This window comes from Antechinus flavipes, chromosome 6 (assembly GCF_016432865.1).
Source record: "Antechinus flavipes isolate AdamAnt ecotype Samford, QLD, Australia chromosome 6, AdamAnt_v2, whole genome shotgun sequence".
NCBI classification, from domain to species: Eukaryota; Metazoa; Chordata; class Mammalia; order Dasyuromorphia; family Dasyuridae; genus Antechinus; species Antechinus flavipes.
Window position 1 is genome coordinate 3,420,763 of NC_067403.1, and position 19,611 is coordinate 3,440,373.

General features: G+C 40.7%; 1 protein-coding gene across 1 annotated transcript in view; it reads right to left on the reverse strand.

Annotated features, from left to right (window-relative positions):
• The window catches only part of CLNK (cytokine dependent hematopoietic cell linker), a 110,896-nt gene that overhangs the window by 89,016 nt on the left and 2,269 nt on the right, over window positions 1-19,611 (reverse strand). The window contains exons 2-3 of the mRNA XM_051965421.1: window positions 3,181-3,310; window positions 628-697 (exon numbers count right to left, since the gene is read on the reverse strand). Coding sequence (XP_051821381.1) covers window positions 628-697; window positions 3,181-3,310 — 200 coding nt within the window. The remainder of the gene's footprint in view (window positions 1-627; window positions 698-3,180; window positions 3,311-19,611) is intronic.

Genomic DNA, 19,611 nt, shown 5'->3' on the forward strand with positions numbered 1-19,611 from the left:
AACAACAACAATAATGATTGCAACGTAATTGTAATATTTGCAATAACCATAAAATACTTTAAGGTTTGCAAAGTAATTTCCTTAATGTAATGCCTTATATTTATTAGATACTTGAAAAAATTATTCAAATGAATTGGAAGAAAATCCTAATAACAGGCTTGAGAATTAGTGGATGTTATCACCCCCTTTTTATAAATTATAGATTATTAAGCAATCATAATAAAAATCACATTAGGAGAGGAGATTTTTTTTGGGAGGGGGGGATATTTCAGTTTTGAACTCGTTGAATTGGAAGTACAAATAGATCATCCAGGTGGAGCTGTCCAGCATGAGGTTTGAAACGTGGCTCAGAGGCTTATGGTGGAATTCACTATATATAGTTAACTATACAGGTGGACAGTTAGAATCATCTGCGTAGAGATTATAATTAAAGTCATGAGAATGGGTGAGCTCATTCATGGAAGGAATATACAATAAGAAAAAAGATGTGTTGGAGTCAACATCTTGGAGACAGAAGGGTAGCGACGAAGAAGGACAAGGAAAGCAGATCCAGAAGGAAGTTAGACATTTAGGCCTCCAAATTTAGATTTTCATTCCAAATGTTTAAAAGTGAAGAGAGATTCTGACCTATTTGGGGAAAAGCCAAGGTTCCAGTTTTTCAAAACACGCGATCCCTCTTTTGTGGTTCTTCCGTTACCTCTGAGATAAAAGAAAAAGGATTGCCGTCAGAAAACAACAGTGAGCTTACACAAATTCATTAAATGAACTCACTCATATATTATGCCAAGTTCGAATTAAATAGTTGACTTCTTAGAGAAACACCAGAATTTCTTTGTGTTTGCCTTGTGGTTAAAAATTCAACATTTACAAATCAATTATTTTTAAATTTAAATGTAAAAAATGATGGACTTTTATATATTTTTATCCCACAGATATATGAACCCATCAATGTAAATATTTTCTCCATTTATTAAAGATCTAAACCCATCCATTTCTTTTCTACCTTATAGATTTCCTCCTCCATGGTCTCCTATAGACCTCCCCACAGAGGACCCACTCAGTGTGCTAAATGCTTTTTTAATTTGATTCCTCATCATGAAAAACATTGGTTCCTCAAAGATTTGCTTGCCCATGGTATTAAAAGACACAGCTTCTTCAGGAAGGAAGTTGTGCTAAAAAGTCTTTGTTTTTGTCTTTTGTCACTGAGGAGTAATTTGGAATCATCATCGAAAAATGCACTTGCAAGCCTTCCAATTTCTTGATCCCTAACACATCCATATGCCATGTTGGTTCCATATATACATATACATACATATATAATATATCGCTAGTTGGAACAATAGACATTTTTCATCCATTTAGTTTTTCCTGTACAAATGGTTATGCTGCTCTCTCGTGAGTAGCTATGAATTTCACTGGCAAGGTCCTGGCATTTTCCGAGTCTTGATGAATTTGGCTTAATATCGCCCATGGGGATGACTCAGGTTGGAGAAGTTAAAAAAGCTTCAGGGCCATCAGTGACTCAGAAATCTCCTAATAATAGCTAACATTTAAATAACATTTTTAAATCGGCAAGATGCTGTTCAGATTATCTCATCCTCATTTAACAGATGAGAAAACTGAGACCAAGAAAAATTAAGTGGCTTGCTCATTTACATAGCTAGTGACTGAGAAAGGTCTTCCTGACCTGAAAAGTTCAATATTATTGTACCACAAGCCGCTTCTTCCTGTGTAATATGGAGAACTTTTTCCAAGGGAGAGCCAGAAGACGGCGGCCATAATCAGTACCAAACAATATTATGACACATGAAAATGACAGTATCTAAGAAGCTGGATGCAACTGGGAGACATTTGTGAATCAGCCGTGTGCAATCAGACCATCTAGGTAGAGCGAAGGACCAAAGCAATATCAAATTAAGAGAAAGGTTAAAGATAAGGGGCTGCTGTGAATGATTGCCACCGTTTCAACCTGACCTATTTAAACATGCTGCTAATGTGCCAGAGGAAAAATGAATAATGGAAGAAATGCTTTTATATAAGGAATTAGAAAAGATTAAGTGGAAAAGTTGCCAGAATGAAGTTAACTTATAAACATTGTGTAGATGTATTGTTATAATTACATTTATTACTAATACTGTTCTAGAAACCTTTTCTTTGAGGGCCTCCAGGTGCACGTCAAAATATTTAGAGTAGAGTTCTGCTTGACAAGACTTGGGTGTTGCTAAAATGAGCTTAAACATCTGGATGAGAAGTAATAGTCACTTCCCCAGATCCAATGTCATTTTATGGGTATGGGTAAATCTGGGCATTTGGCTGGATGTAGCAAGAAATGCTCTATTTGTTGGCAGTTGTTTAAGAACAAATAAACCTGAGGTTTTTCAAGTCCTCCCATCCTGCCAACGCGGGACAGCCTTGTTTCTGTTCTCCCAATTAAAACTCTTCCTTAAAATTTAGCCCACATAGACGACAGCCTTCTTTCCCCTAAGGAGAATGTATTAATTCTGGTATATTTTCAAGTTCTTTGTTTCTATCCTTGCAGACACTCACCTATTGATGCTGATGATAAAGCCCCTTATTGATGGTTCTCCTGTAATTGGTCACCTGATCAACTAGGGCTCTTAACTGAGGCATCTATAGGTGAGATGGCAACGCTTCCAAGGACTGAGCTGTCAGTGGCCTCTTGGCCATGTCCTTTTCCAGAGGCTGTTTGGTGACGTGTATCTTGATCGTCAATTTGATCCAATCCAATCCAATTCAAGAGGCACTTATTGAGTGTCTACTATATGTTGGGTAGAGTGCCTACTATGTGCCAGACACCCCAGCATATAATAATAGCAGTCCATAGCGTGCCCACACAGAGATATACACACATTATATGTGTGTACGTGCATATATATCATACACATACAGATAGACACATATAACATATATATTATATATGTGAAAATACATTTTATGGTTTCCAAAACCATTTACTTCATCTCATTTGCAACCCTGTGAGGTGGATGCTATTGTTATTATCCCAGTTTTACAGAGGAGACAACAAAGGTTGAGAAAAGCTAAGGGGCTTGCTGGGGCTGGCAGAGGGAGACTTGGACTGGTCCTCCTGCTTCCGAGCTGAACTTCTTATCCAGTGGGCCCCCTCGCTGCCAACACTAAAGCCATCCTTTCCTTTCCCACCATGCCCACGGGTGGTGATACCCGCACATGTGCAGAGGAAAGGTGACTGCTCTGGAGGTGTGGGCAAGTGCTGATGATGGAGGGAATGGGAAGGACTTGGAGGGATGGGTGGCCCAAACTGCTCATGGGGCTGGGCAGGGAGAACAGGGCCAGCTGGGCACAGAGGCTTAAGCGGGCAGGAAGGCAGTGTCCCATTGGGCCAGCCTTGAGGAGCCGAGTGCACAGGGGAGAGCCATGTATGGCCAGTCTGGGGAGCTGCTGGGAGACAGACTGGGAAGTGCCCGACAGGAGATTGTCCTTTGTCCCAGCATGGAGTAAATCAGCAGAGTCTATTGAGCAGGGCTGTGGCTTGCTCCAACTCTTGTTTTAGGAGTCCTGGTTTGGAGGCTGTGTTGAGGAGAGGCTGGAGGGGGAGAGACTAAAATCATGGGTTCCGATCAGGAGGCTTCAGCCGTGGCCCATACAAGGGGTGATGAGAACGGTAGCTGTGTGTATTGGGACAATCAGGTAGAATTTTCCTGAGCTTGCCCTCTCTTCAATCTTGTTTGGATCCTGGACCCAAATAATCCACCAGCTGTTTAAGTGATACTTTGCCTTACATCCACCCTCTTAATCATTTGGACATTGCCTCCTTAGTGCTAACTAATAGGTATAATTGGTATATTAATAGGTCTGTGGGCCGTGGTTAACCCAGCAGCAGGTGGCCTTCTGAAGATTGGAAAACAATGAGCAAAGTTACCGGTGGCGTGGGACTGCTTTAATCCTGCCGTTGCTCGGATACCACCGAATCTCAAAATATCTGAGCTTGGAGATCACCGGAGTCTGCAGAGCATATCTATCTCTGCAGTCATTTGACCTCTTGGGACCTCAGGTTCCTCTTCTCTAAAATGGGACAGTAAAACTACAAGACTGCAAAGCCTTCGGACTTAGCCAAGTACTTTGTTATATCAGAGGCTTTGCTCAGAGCCATTCTCTGTTCCTAGTATTTTCTCTGACTCTAGCCATCTCCCGTCCCCATTTCTCCCTGCCAGCTCCACAACCTTCCCTCCTACACCAGATAGACTCAGTCTTTAGTCCAAATACCCCCTACTGCAGGAATCCTCCGATACCCCGGAGAGGAAGGATCTTTTCTTTCCTGAGGCTCTTAATTAATGAGCTTGTCATAGAACCTCAGAATTGGAAGAGATCTTCGGTTCCATTTAGTCCAACTCAGGTCTGAATAATAATCTCCTCTATAACATGCCCGAAGGTTACTCAACCTTTACTTGGAGACCTCCAATGGGGAAACCCATTATCTCTTTAGAAGCAGTCCACTCTGCTTCTGTCCACCTCTGATCATTAAGTACCTCTTTAAGGTTTTAAGGCTTAAGATTTTAAGGCTCGGTCCCCCCACCAGCAGAGAATACAGCCAAGCACCCTCATGTCTGCTCCTTCTCTAGGATGAGCATTTCTGGCTCTTTTACCAAGATCCTCTTATAATAGGATCATGAAGTCCTCCTCCGCCCTGGTTGAACCCCTAGGAATGCTCCCCAGCCTGTCAGTGGCATTCCTAATATGGGTCATCCACACGTGAACACTATGCCTGCCATGGCCTGGCCAGGGCAGAGGACAACAGGACGTCGCTTTCCAAGTCCTAGACACCCTACGCCTTCCTCAGGAAGTCAAAGATTCTATTGCTCTGGGGCTCCCATTGGTTGCTAGTTAGCTCATCTGGAGCCTTGGTCTACTAAAGATGTCAGCTCGTTTTTGATGCTCCTCCATTTTGTACTTATAAAATTATTGAGCCCAAGCAAATGAGATTACATTAATCTCTACTAACTTTTCTTCTTAGATTTCAACCCAACTTTCCAGAGAATCCAAATCTCTGCACCCTGAACCTACCATCCAGTGTGTTAATCATCTCTCCTCATTTTGTGTCACTTTCTGCATTTGGAGCTTTATCTAAATCACTGATAAAAATGTGAGATGCCAAGATCCCCGGGTTGCTCCACTGGAGACCTTTTTTAAAATCAATAGTGACTCCTTCACGAACTGTATTTTTTGCTCTGGTCATTCAATTAGTTGAGGATGCGCCTAATTCTCTTGTCTAGCTCAAATTTCTCCATTTTCTCATGAGAGTAGCATAAGAGACTTGTCATAGGCTTTGCTAGAATTGAAATGTTTCCTCAAAGATAGAGGCCATGAGGCACAGTGGATAGGGAATTGGCCTCTGAGTCAGGAAGGTCTGGCTTCAAGTTCTTCCTGGTACTCTGGCTGGTTGTGGAACTCTGGACAAGATCCCATTTCACCTAGGAGACCCCCAGGACGGTGAGATCACAAGTTCAGTCCTTCCATTGCTAATCTAGTTGATGCTGTTCAGCCATTGTCATCTGCCTCTTTTTGACCTAATTTGGGGTTTTCTTGTTAGAGATCCTAGAGGCATTTGTTGTTTCTATTTCCAGCTCATTTTACAGATGAGGTAATTGAGGCAAATGAGATTAAATGCCATGCCCAGGGTCAAGCAGCTAGTAGTATCTGGGGCCAGATTTAGACTCAGGAAGATGAGTCTTCCTGATTCCCAGCCAGCACTCTACTTACTGTGTCACCTAGTTGCTTAATAACAAAGGACTTGAGATTTCTCTGTTCTTGCTGCTACCGGGAGGATAATGGGTGGAGAACTAGGCTTCGTGGGATTAGGCAGACTTGGATTCAAATCCAATTTCAGATATTTAATAGATGTGTGCAAATAATTTAATTTCTCTGAACCTCACTTCATCTGTAAAATGGAGATAATACTACTTGAAGCACTTACCTTCCAGGACTGTGAAAATCAAATAAGATTGACTACAAAAAAGGCCTTTGGAAACCTTAAAAGGAAGAGTTATTTAAAGGTCAGATATTATTATGAAGTCACAGCCGTAACGGTTCTATGTGACTGCTGCTTCCTTTCCTAGAGGAATATTCACCAACCCTTAAGTGAATGAATGAATTAAAAATTGGATTTAAGTGGGGATACACACTGGCAAGGCAGATGGCGAGATGGCCAGAGTGGACCGTAGATGGCATGTGAAACATGGTCTGCCCTGGGGCTCACTAGTTGAGTTTGCCTTCTCTCATTAAACAGTTAAGACAGCACAGCCCCAGGGAAGGAGTTCCAAAGTAGTCTGGTGAGCTCTCCTAGAATTAGGGGAAGGTTTCCCGAAGGTCCAGTCTGGAGGTAAGGAGAAGCGAGGTGGCCCTGGGGCAGATGGCAAGGGGAGATGGATTGGCAGCTGGATTTTAAAATGTATTGGTGGGAACTTTGCTTTAGGAAATGACATCTAAAATAAATGACTATACGTTTAAACATCAGTCAGTGATCTCATACTTATGCTTTAGTCAAGGCAGAAATATACATTTGGTCATAATATATTTATATTTACACTGGTGCTATATATAAAACAGATTTATATATCAATGTTTCCCATTATCAAAATAAATTTTTACAGATATCTGAAAAAACATATATATATATATATTATAGAACCCTTTATGTTGGCACATGCCAGTAATACCTGTTTCTTATACAAACCAGTCCATGTCCCATCTTTGGGTCTTCATACTGGCTTTCCATTATTATGGGAAAGCACTCTCTCCTGATCTCTGCCTTCTAGAATACCATCTCTTTCTTCAAGATGCAGTACTTCTATAGAATCCCCTCAACTGTTAGTGCCCCCCAATCTACCTTGAATTTAATTTAATGACCTGTATTTTTTGTATGTATGTATATATATTTATATTTATGTGATTTGTGATCTTTCCTACAATAAGGTAAAACCATTGACATTAAAGTTATTTCCTTCTTTTGATTTGTGTCCTCAGTTCCTAGAACCTGGCATAGTGTTTTATTACAGAAAGGATTCCTGACCAAGGTAGAAGAAGATTGGGGTAAATGGACTATCTGACCACTTCTTTCTCAGAGATTCTATTTCTATGACTTGCCCAAAGATGCAGAAAACTCGAATTTGTGACAGAGTCTTGGTGTCCACTCTCTTTCTCGTAGGCACTCCTTGTTATTCATGTGGCTGTGGTGGAGCCACTTAATTGTTATTCCTAGCTGCTCAGGGTCTAGGCTCTATTAGTTGAGACTAATGAAGGTACCATAGTCCCCTGGGATAGCTCTTCATCTCCATGACTTCATTATTATTTAATGAAAGCCTTAATGGAGGTAGTTAAATAAATAGCTTGGTACCTGAATAGTAGTTAAAACTTTTTTTTTTTAAAGCATATACAGAACATTAGAAGGTTTAGAAATGACTAAGCATATTCTATGTTATTGTGATTTATTGAGGTACAGTCCTGCCCATTTCCTCCTCTGACAATATCCTCCATCTAAATCGTTCCAGTTCAGAAGGGCCATGAGCATCAAAGGCATCATTTATAATCATTATGCCTTTTGGTAGAACAAGGTGAGGTCAGAGGCTAAGTCTATCACAGTCAGGAGATGCAATTTAAAAAAAAAATTAACATACTAATCAGCATCTGAGTTTTAGGGGGAAAACTTTACAATTGTAAGATCTTAGATGAGTCTGAAATGGAAAGGACCTTAGATATCATGTGGCTCAATCTTCACATTTAACCCAAGAAGTGTTAACAATGTCACGGAGCTAATTTTCAAAGTTGAATCTGAATCCAAGTCCAGATCACCTCTTTAATCACAAGTAAATGCGTCTCATGGAATCAATGAAACCCAAGACATGAATCTCTGAAGCAGGAAAGACCTTGCAGGCCTGCCTGCTAGTCTGCGATCTCCTGGGCTAAGAATAAACCCCATCTTTGTGATCCCTTATAAGTGATCCCTCTTCTTGAAAACATTCATTCAGCTGAATTCAGCACCCAGTTATTAAGTACCTGTTACATGTCGAAAAGTGTGTTAGGGGTTGGTGACACATCCTGCAAACAGATTAGTCAGTACAAAGCACAGATGATTGATTTCAAGATGAAGGGAGTGTTAATGACTGGGGTAGTTAATAGCAGTCTCATCATTTCTCCCTTTATAAGAAAGCCCCTTCTGGGGCTGGACAGCTCCCATTGTCAGGTTGCTTTGTTAGACTGAGCCAAAATATGCTTCTCTGCACTACTCATCGGTGTGTCCACAGCCTTTCAAATATTATAGACGCCTAAAATGTCTCTCTTTTTCAAAGCCTCACACTGGAGAAGAGTTGGTAATACTAGACTGTATCATTACAGTTTCAACAACTAGCCAAAAATTGTAGACAACACAAGATCCTACGTCCTTTGACTATTAAAAAAGCATCTGAATCAGCAGCACAAAATTCAGACAAAGAAGCTTTCCCCGAACAGTAGATCCTTTGCATATGTAAAGATCATATAGAATTCCTTGATATATGAATCAAAAGATAAAGTTCTATTATTTAGATCATGGAAATCAAAGGAAGCATAAAATAAGAACGCATAGGCTTCCTTTTGTACGAGTAGACCAAAAGCATTCCTCATTTTCATGGGAGATGCCTAGGACAAGGCGTGATGGGAGAGGGATTCCTTCTCAGTCAGTGGTTTTTAATCTTTTTTGTTGTATTATCCCATTTAGCAGACTGCTGAAGCCTATGGACTCTTTTTCTGAATAATGAATTTAAATAATTAAATAAACCCCCAAAATTTCGGTTAGAGTTTAATGAAAAAAAAAAACTGCATTCCCCTCTATTTAAGTTTATAAAATCTCTGAAATCTTTTCATAGTCTCTATGCGGGTACCGAACCTCAGTTAAGAACTCCTGCTATAGATTGTGAGATCCTTTAGATGCTCGGTATCTGGATGACAGGTTGTTGATTTAATTAAGCTTTGAAACATTCCAAAGCCTCCTAAGTAACGCTGAGGGCCACTCAAATGATTTTGGCCTGACGATTCACACAAAATAATCAAGTGGATGAAAAGAACGATTATAAAGACTGTGATATATAATTCTATGCATAACCCATAAAGTTAGTCTATTACTACATATACTTTGAGTAGATAATACAGATAGGACATGAATTAGGCCCATAATTAAATATGAAGACAAGAATGTATGAGATTTTATTTAAGAAACTGCCATGTTTTTAAAACTCTCTACCACCAACTTCACCTTGAAACAAAATCTCCTCTTTTCAACACTAATATTTTTCTGATGATGCTCCATGCTCATGGAACCAAATCTCAAAGAATCAAATTTCTTGTGACCCAACAATGGAGAGATTTGGGAATGACAACTTTTGAAAAAGTATCAGTGTCAAATATGTTTTTAAAGAAACCTATGGCTAGAAATGGAGGGGGATGATCTTATAGTAAGAGCAAGATAAAACCTATGGACAGCCCACTTCCTGCATTGTTACTCACGTAATATATAGAGGTCCCTAGGAAGGCCTTTAGGATATTGGGTAAATGCTCAGGGGAAGACTTAATGGGAAGGGACAGATAATTATTGCATATTGTACCGCTAAAAGGGATGTGAAGATGGAGGAAATCACAGATATTCCAAAGGTTGCATTCAAATAACAATTTCCAGAACTTCTTTTTTAAATTTGTAAAATTCTCTCATTGCTTATTGGCTTTCCTCTCCTATCTCTTCCTTGGAGCGTAATGGGAAATGTAGTTTTTTTTTTTTTTTTCCAATGGCTCCAACATTTTGGTTGGAGGATTTGGGAAAGCTATTTTTATGGCGTCTCTTCCAACCCTCCTCAACACACTAAGTTCACATAGTTTAAGACCTTAGAGATCATTTAACCTAAGTTTTTAAATTTAAAGATGAAGAAGCCAAGACCAAGAATCATGTAACGAATATGTTGTAATGTTAAATTCAAACCCAGGCTTTTGGTTTCCTACACAGGCTGCCCCTGGTTATGCAGTTAAATCATCCTGAGTGTCCCCCTCAGCTATGCAATTTCTTCCAGCATTCAGAGGTAAGAAATTTCTTTGCAAATGGCCAATTACTACACATTCATCATTAAACATTATATGCAGAATTGATTTCTTCGTTTTCATGGAAAATGATCCCCCAAACCCTAATTGCTAGAAAAGCAAACCTTCAAGCGCAGCATTTCAAATGAAGCAATTGTGCATGTTTTGATTATTTTATAACATTGTCAGCTTTAAATGATTTAAATTTTGTGTCGTTTCTAATTAGCATGTGAGCTCAAAAGGTTTAAGATGCTATTCTATAGCTGCTATTTATAGACAAGTTGATTTTTCAAAGAATGGTTCAGTAGAATTTAAAAGACTTAGTAGTTTGAACCAATTTAATTCAGTTTTCTTCCATTGTATTCAAATAAGTTCACATCAAATTAATTAAATTCAACAGACTTTTAAAAACATAAAGTGTGTTTAGGTCAGTGGGGTAGCTCAATGGATAAAAATCCTTGGTCTAGAGTTCAAATCTAGCCTCAAACACTAGCAGGGTGACCTTAAATGACTTAAATTGTTTTCTTCAATTTTCACAAGTGTAGAATGGGGTTAATAAAAACCTGCCTTCCAGGGCTGTTGTGAGGATAAAATGAAATAGTCATTGTTCAGTGCTTTGCACCATGCCTGGCACATAGTAGACATTATGTAAATGCTAGTGGTGATGATGTTCAGGAGCATTGTGTTAGATAATGGGATGATAGAAAGTTTACAGAAGACATAGATATTTGTAATCAGATGAGAGATGACATATACAGACAAACAATAGCAGCACCATAATGATAAACTTAGAAAGGAAGTAAAAAACGAAATGCTGTATGAATTCAGGAGAAAGGAAAAACAATTACATTTAATCTTCCATGGCTCCTCATTACTTCTAGGATAAAATGCAGACTCCTTGCCAATGGTCCATGTCTGTGTAATCTTTAAACTTTGTATTGGAAATTGATTTCTCCATTTTCTTGGGAAAATTTTCCTGAACCCTAATTGCTAAGTAAAAATGAAGCTTCAAGTGCAGCATTTTGAAGGAAGCATTTAAGACTCCATGGCTAGCTCTCACCTTCCTTTCTAGGCTTGTTTCATTTTTGTTACTTTCTGGACCAACTGTTTTTTAAGCTCCTATCAGCACATCACTCATCAGTACGAGTGGTCTCTCGCGTCTGGGATGGACTCTCCATCTCTGCCTCTCAAATCCTTTTCCTTCCTGGAAGTCTCAGTTCAACAGCCACTTCCTCCAGTAAGTCACTGATGATACCCTGCCCCGCCCCAAATTAGTGATCTTCCCCTCCTTCCTTTTTTGGTTGCCCGGCACATTTTTTATCAAGGTTTTATCCCTTTCAGTATAATGAAAGGTTTTTGATGGCTTGGACGGTTTCTTTAGAGTCTTTGTATCCCAAGTGAACATAATTAAATTTGTTAGTATTTAATGAATTGAATTGAACAATTGTTCCTTCTTTTCAATGGAGTTCATGAAAATAAGATGTACTCAATAAAACCAATAATTGAAGTGGCTGTATTACCAACTCTGGGGAATTAAGGGGAGATTTCTGGTAGGGAGGATGGCGTCTGAACTGATCCTGGTTGTTTAAAGTTGAAAAGTCAAAAAAGTCAGTATTTTTTCCATGAATTTTTTTTTCTTTTCTTCCTTTCCAAGTCAGCTGTACCATCTTTTAGACTAGGGACAAAAGAATCATTTTCTGTAGTCTCATAAATAAATAAAAACCATTTTATGAGGCCACAAGAATTTAGAACTGGCTGTGTTCTCAGTGAGCAAGATAGCCTATCTACCCCAGATAGTAAAATAAATCACATTGACTTTTAAAGAAAATCACTAATAGTCTGACCTAAGTTATTGCTAGTACATGGAATTAGTACATATTTCACTAGAATGATTTATTGTACTGAAATCCTAACATCCATTGAACTATAGGTTTTGTGGGTTCTTGGGGAAACTGACGCAATCTCATAGCCTAGAACATTTTAAGAACAAAAGTTTGCAGTCTGGAAGTGACATAAGAGACACGACCAGGGACAAGGAGGTTTAGGTGATGAGAAGTGGCCAGTCTACATGTTGTGTTGTTATCCATGGAATATTAAAAGCACAAGAGGGAGCCCTCCAGCATCCTCAATGGTTATTCTATGGTGGATTTACAGAAGGTCACAGACAACTCAGGTGCCAGACACGGAAGGTGAGAGGGGTTACCATGTTCACCAAAGGATTGCCGTCGCTGATGAGATTGCCAACTAACTCCACTATTAAATACTTCTTGATTATATTACAATATAAATGTAAGCAGGGAATATGGCTGAATGTCTCTACTAAAGCTGATGTCCACAGCTTGGGGCCCATTTCAAAAGTCTAAAACCTAAGGAGCCCAGAAGAAGGAAAGAAGCGGGATGACCATTGGAATGGAGGAGATTTCATTCTTCCTCTGCCCCACCCTGGTTGTACCCAATTATTCCATTAGCGAAGAGCAAGTTGGAAGAAGTGGTGAGTCCGCTCAGCCAGTGGACAGGGAGGCAGGAAGCTGAAGAGGCAGTTAATGTTGTTTGTGACAGAATTCCCAGTGGAACAGAGGTGCCATTGCCAGCTGGCCACAGCTTGCCAGCTTCTCTGCCACACCCCAACCGAGAAACTGGTCCTCTTGGAGGGGATGAGTCAAGCATTGGTTGGGAGCCAGGATCCATCCTTTGTGGGCTGGAGGGAAGAAGGTCTGAACTGTGGTCTTCTTAAAGCTTTCTGTCTTTACCTTTATAGGACTGGTGTGACGTGGGTTTAAGTAGAACATGCAGCTATCTACTCAGAGCTTCCCTGCTTATTCCAGATTTATTGTTCTTATGGATTTTATGGAAAAAGAGTATCCAAACAGGCTAACTGTCCATATTATGCCAAGGCACAGGAGAGTAGAATAAACTTAGGGAGAAAACAGAGTTTCTGGTAGATTAGGGCTCCAGAGTGGCTCGGACTGGATGTGGTTAGGATCAACCACACACATTAATTTAAGGAGAGGAATGCGTCCTTCTGTGGACACCGTTCATCAAGGTATAAGTCACCCCCCACCTTGGCCCTCCCTGGATGAAAAGCTCCATCCAGGAAGAGCCCAGTGTCTGCTCTGGACTTCACAGTCCGAGATGGGGAGGCAGAGCTAAGGCAGAAGGCTTGGGAGCACATCTCGTCACGGGTCAGTGTTGAGCGAATGTGGGACTTCATGGGTCTGGACACTTTGGGGCAAATGGAATCAACTGATGATTGCATACATGGGAATGGACACTTTGGGGCAAATGGAATCAACCAAGCCTTTCTTAAGTGATTACTGCCTATGCAACATGGGGTTAACTAAGGTTGAAAGTGTAGCTCCTGCTCCATGAACCTTCTGGTGGCTTCCAACCTTTTATGTAAAATGACAATCACAAGCATTTATATAGTGATTTAAGGCTTGCAAAGCCCTTTGAAAATATTACCTCATTTTTTTTCTCACAACACCTTTGGAAGGTAGTACTATTATTACCCCCATTTTAGGTGAGGAAACTGAAGTAAGTGAGGCTAAGTGACTTGCTAGTAAATATTTAGGCTGGATTTGAACTCAGGTTTCCTGAATACAGATCCAGTGCTTTAACCATTGAGAGATTTAGCTCCCTCTAAAGAATCCTCTTTTGACTATTAAAAATTTGGTGAAATCTCATGTAGCATTAGTATCCTCTTTATTGTGTATTTATTGAAAGAATATCTGGCAATAAAAAGCCACTGTGGATTTAGCTTTAATTTAAATGAAATTAATTTGCCTTTTGTTCATCACAAGAGCATCTACATACCTGTGAACCATAGTTTATGTGTATGGCAACCTTGCCCCTGGGAAAAATGTATGCAGGACACACTTTTAATCTGTATTATCAATACTTTCTTAAGCGGAGACAATCAACAAAGCAATAAATCAAGACATTATTCATAGCATTTGCCAATTTCTGAGGTGTAAATGTTCAGACTAAACATTAACAGTAGGGTTCAAGCTGACTCCTTGATGATTAAATGTCAATTGTTGAACCTAAGAGGCTGTGTTTGCTCATTTATTATACCCAACCATACTGAATACTTTTGAAAAAGCTAAATTAGCATCCACATGACAATGCTTGGTATGGCTGAGGACCCCTTGGGAAAATGCCATATTCCCAGGAATCCTCAGCCCTCAGGTTGGGAACCATTCATCCGGTAAACAAGAAGGAGCTACATTCTAGTGCATTCATGGACAATTCCTGACCAAAAATATAGGCGAATGACTGTTTGACAATTAAGTAAAAGGCAGTGATGCTTTTTGTCTGGACAGATAAGGTCAGATAGACAGATATCCTTCTCTTTGATCATCCTCAATTAACTAGAAAGGCAGCATGGCCTGTGGGAGACCAGATCATGGCTATTTGGATCTGTTGGTTCTCATATATAAAACACTGGGATTGGACTAGATTAATGAAGATCCTTTATGGATCGAATATGCTATACTTGGTGGTCACTAGGGGACACCATAGTGTGCAGAACGCTGGACCTGGAGGCAGGGAGACTCATCCTCCTGAGTTCGAGTCTGTCCTCAGGCACTAGAGTGACCCTGACCAAGTCACTTCACTCTGCCTCAGTTTCCTCATTTGTAAAATGACTTGGAGAAGGAATGGCAAGCCAGTCCAGGATCTCTGCCGAGAAAACCACAAATGGGGTCACAAAGAGTTGGACACAACTGAAAAAAAAAGATAGCATATTCTCTATTCTAAGATCCCTTTCATCGCTAATAATTTATATTCTGAAGCTTTTTCTAGCTCTGGTATTCTATATATTCTAGTACGTGTTTCTGGTTTGCCATGTTCTACATCCTAAGCTCTATTCAAGATCCGAGATTTGGTGTGATAAGATCCTTTTGGGTTCTGACATGCTCCTGGGTCCCTTCCAGTTCTAACAGTCAATATTTGGTGTTATAGGTGCTTTTGTGCTCCAGAATTCTGATTAATGTTCTCAGACGTATTGTAGCTCTACCATTCTACATACTGGGGTCCTTTCCGGTTCATCCCGTGTGCCGGTTCTAACATTTTCACCTCTGGGTTTTAAGGTCCTTTCTGGCTCTAGAATTCTGTTTTGTACTCTAAGACTATCATTCTATTTTCTTTTAAATTCTTTGTGCTTTAGTCTATAGTCCCACCCAGCTCTAACATTCTATGCGTTGCATTCTAAATGTTCACCAAGCTCACCTATTTTGTATTTTCTGTTCTAGATCCCCCCAAACTAAAATGTAAGCTGACTTTATGCCTGGGACTCCCCTTCTGAGAATATACCTTTACTCCAGTCAGGGATTTGGGTGCTGGAATTGACTAATATTTGTTGACCACTCATAATATATACAGCCCTCTACTTGTCAACTTGGAGGGAAACAAAAGGAATTGTCCTGACCCTGGAGATGTTTACAATCTAATTGGGAAAACAGAACATATACGATCCTATTTGGGAAATCATCAATTATGAAAAGGTAAAAGAGAGGTACAGAGTGGTAGCAAACTAGAATGACTTTCCAACCGGAAAATATGGAAGAAAAAAACCCCTCCATGTCAAGGTAAATATAGACACTTATCCTTAGGGAAATAAAGACCAAATTATATAAAGACCCTGGCTAAGGTCAGTTTCCTAAATCAGATTCTTGCCCCATTCCTTTGGGATGCAAAGTCCTAAATAAATTCAAATTAAGTTCAAAATTTCATCATTGTTATAGGCGATATTTAATAAAAAATAATTACTTTCATATTTGGGAGCTGGAGGGGACCTCAGAGACCATGCTGTCCAGTCTCTTCCTCTTACAGATGAGATATTATGGTTATTAATTATGATGCTAACAAAAATTTCATTTATGCTTCTTATTATGAAGTGCTCTGAGTCAGTGATCATTAAATTGTTTTGCCCGAGGTAAGATGCTGGCCTTGAAGCTTCCCCCCCCCCTTTTTTTTTTTTTTTTTTTACCCAGGGGTGTAAGAAGATTCAAGAGGAGGAATAAAAGAGAAAGAAAAAGGAAAGGAGGAAGGGAAAAGAAGCATGGAGAAAAAAATAGAAGGAAGGAGAGAAAGGGAAAGATAGAAATGGGTAAAGGAAGACCATTGTTGGGGAGCTTAAGAACGGAAAAGTCTGCTGGCTCTGCCATGCTGCCAACACCATTTTTATGCTGAAGACCGATAAGATTAGAGAAATGAAGGCTGGCTATAGCAAGGAGAGAACCAGCCCAGTGTGTGACAGGGCACCTTCTTGCCCATTTCCATGACAAGCTCGCTACTCAAAGCTGACAATTAAGATCCCGCAGGCACTCCTATCTCCGTACCACAGGGTGACCCCTGAGCTAGCTTTGCTGTAATGATTCCCAGCCTCCCTATCTCATACCGGATGAAAGAGAGAGAAAGTTCATTTGCCGAAAAGCCAGAGACTCTAAGGCATGATTCAAACAGCTCATTACTCTCGGTGGGGATGGGAACACGCTAAAAGGCCTAGACATTTTAATTCTATGTACAGTAAAGGCTGGACCGGCTAAACCAAACAGAACGTCCCCCTCACTCCTCGGAGAAATGAGCAAAAGAGTAGGAGAGAAACGAAGTGCCAAGAATTTCACCAACAACCGAAATGGACTCCGAGAGAGGCCGGCCTGATCTCGGGTGCCTTCTCCCTCTGCATTTGGGATTCTGCCCCATGGAGGCCCATCCGACTCCCTCCTCTCCCGGAGAGCACTTCATGCTTTCCAAAGCAATTTCCTCAAGACAAGCTGGTGAGACAGGTAGGTTTACCCAGGCCGTTCTACGGCTGAGGCTCAACGACGCAAGTGCGCCCGAGGCTCGGAAGCGTGGAAAGCTTCAGTCCAGGTCTCTCCAGTCCCGCCCAGTCCAGTGAAAAGATCATAGTAATTCCTGCGAGAGGACACAGGTCTGATGCTTGCTGTCTCTGTGAAGAGCTGCCGCTTATTTACTGTAGGAAGGCTTCGTTTCTCTGGGTCTCAGTTTTGTTATTGGTAAAATGAAGATCATCTCCAATTCTTTTCCAGTTCTAAATCTATAATCCTGCCAGGGAGCTAGGTGGTGCTGTGGATAGAAGGTCGGCTTTGGAATCACGAAGGGAGTTTCAGTCTGCTTCCCTCAACTGCCAGGTTTCTCCCTCCATCCCAGGCTCAGTTTCCTCACAGATACAACGTGCGCGATCGTGTCTGCCTCAGAGATAGCCCAGGGGAAATGCAAAGTCTAAAACACGCAGGGCTCCCTCTGCTATTACAATCGTTTCAAGGCTTTGCTAAATTAAAAGGAAAAATCGATTAGTGACTAAGCTGCTGTTTCTAGGGTAGCGAAGCGGATTCACCAGCGTTAGGACGCTTGGGCTCGATCTCCTTTGGAGTGGAAGGAGTCTTGGGTTCTCTTTCTGGTCTGGTACGAATGATCTGTCTGACCTTGGGCCATTTAGTCTTTCAGCTGCTTCGGCTTTAAAATGAAAAGGTGGGAATAAAGTCCCTTTCAGCAAAGATATTTTACGAGTCTGTGAAAAAGATTTTCAGAGCAAGGCTCAATTCATTTGAAAATTAAATTGATCAGAATGCTAAACTCCCTGGGTATTCTGCTTAATCAAAGTCTCGCCAAAATAAACTAACTTTGGTTCCAGTTTTGTCATCTGGGGAAAGGCAGGGGACGGATTGGACCTCTATTTCTGATCACTCTGCTCCACCCCAAGTGTCCTCTGCGGCAAAGCTCCTTCTGCCGTGTGAGGGAAGAGATGAGATCACCAAGAAGTGCCAGGGGAAGGGCAGAGAGCAGGTTGGATGCTTGTTTCCTCCAGTCAAGTGTTTCCAGTTTATGTATCAGTTCCCTGTGTAAGGGAAGAATTGAGTTCACTACCACTTGGATTCTCCTGATTTAATTGGCTAATCTCTTTCCCTCCCCTTTAAGAACCGGCTCCATTATTCTTCTCAATCCTCTTGAGAAAACACTGAAAATAATCTAATTTAGAAAACAAGAAAGTAATCTGAATCTTTTCTGGAGTCCCCAAAAAAAGCCCTCACAAAACCTTCTCTTTTCCTTCCTTCCCCCTTTTCTTAACATCTCTCTACCTTCCTCTCCCCCTCCCTCCTTCCCTCCCTCCTTCCTTCCTTCTCTTGCTCCCCCTCTTCCCAGGGAAAAAAAAGTAAATGGACTGAGAAAAATAGACAGAAACCTTATACATCATTCTTTCAAATGTTTTCCTCTTTTTCTTTATCTATCTTTACTGTCAGGGGATAGAGCTTCTAATAGACCATCAATATATGTAATGAACAAATAAAATAACAGCAATGAATTACCCTTTTTATAGTTTCATAGATTTCTTCATAACCAAATTTAATTTACGGAGGGTCATGCCTGAAAGAGCCTGTGTGCTTAATGGAAAACAACAAGGAAAAAATAAAACAATATATTAAAAAACCCCGACAACAACCACCTTCAAATTTGGTTAGCAAATACTTCAATAAAAAATTAATCTTCCAAACAAGAGAGAACATTTGTGAGTGTGTGTGCATGTATGTTCATGCCTGTGTGAGTGTATGTGTGAGTGTGTGTGAGTGTGTGTGTTTGTTGCTGGGAAAGAAGGAAAGGCAAAACTTGTCAGGTAATTACTCAAATCTCCAAAAAGCTCAATCCTCCCCTTGAGGGTCAAGGGGAAAACATGCTCCCCTGTGCAATCCCCCCACATCCTCCAGGTGAAGTGATTTCAAATGGAGGGGTGAAATGTCCCTCTTTCCCCTCTACTTTCTCTATTAAACCTAGAGTAGCAGCCCATCTGAGTGCTGGATTCTGGGTTAGAGCACCTGGGATGGAGTCCTTGCTGTGTTCCTCACGAGCTGTGTGACTTTGGATGAGTCTCTTATTTGGCCTGTTTCCCTATCTATAGGATTGTTTGACTTCTAAAGTCCCTTTTAACTCTAAATCTGTACGTCTATGAGCTGCATGACCTTAGACAATCATTTCTCTGTTGGGACCGCATTTGAGAGATTTTCGTCACATTCGCGGGTGAGTTGGAATATAGCCAAAAAACCGGCTGTATTCCAAGACTACGAGAGGACCCCTGCCTCATACAGAGATCATTGGAAGGAACTGGAGAGAAGCCAGGAGAGGAGCATGAGCTCCGTATTCAAAGGTAGAAGAGGTGATATTTTATTTTAGTTTTATTTTACAATGTGATCTTAGAGAGAAGAAATAAATCCAAGGGGTGGAAGCTGATTTCGACTCTCGGTAAGGATGAATTTTCCTTTAGTGAGGTTTGTTTCAGAATGGAGTAGACGGCCAGTCTGGGGAAGTAGTAAACTCTCCTTCCCTGGAGGTATCCAAACAGAGTCTTCATGACCATTTTACAGGCTTCATTTTTCAAGGGGGAGAGAGACACGAAGACACCTGAACTTTTTTTCCAGCTCTAGAGTTCTATTCTCTAGAGTTCAAGAGTTCCAGATGTTTGTTCTCCCAGATAGGCTTTGGGGCCAAAGGAAGCCACGT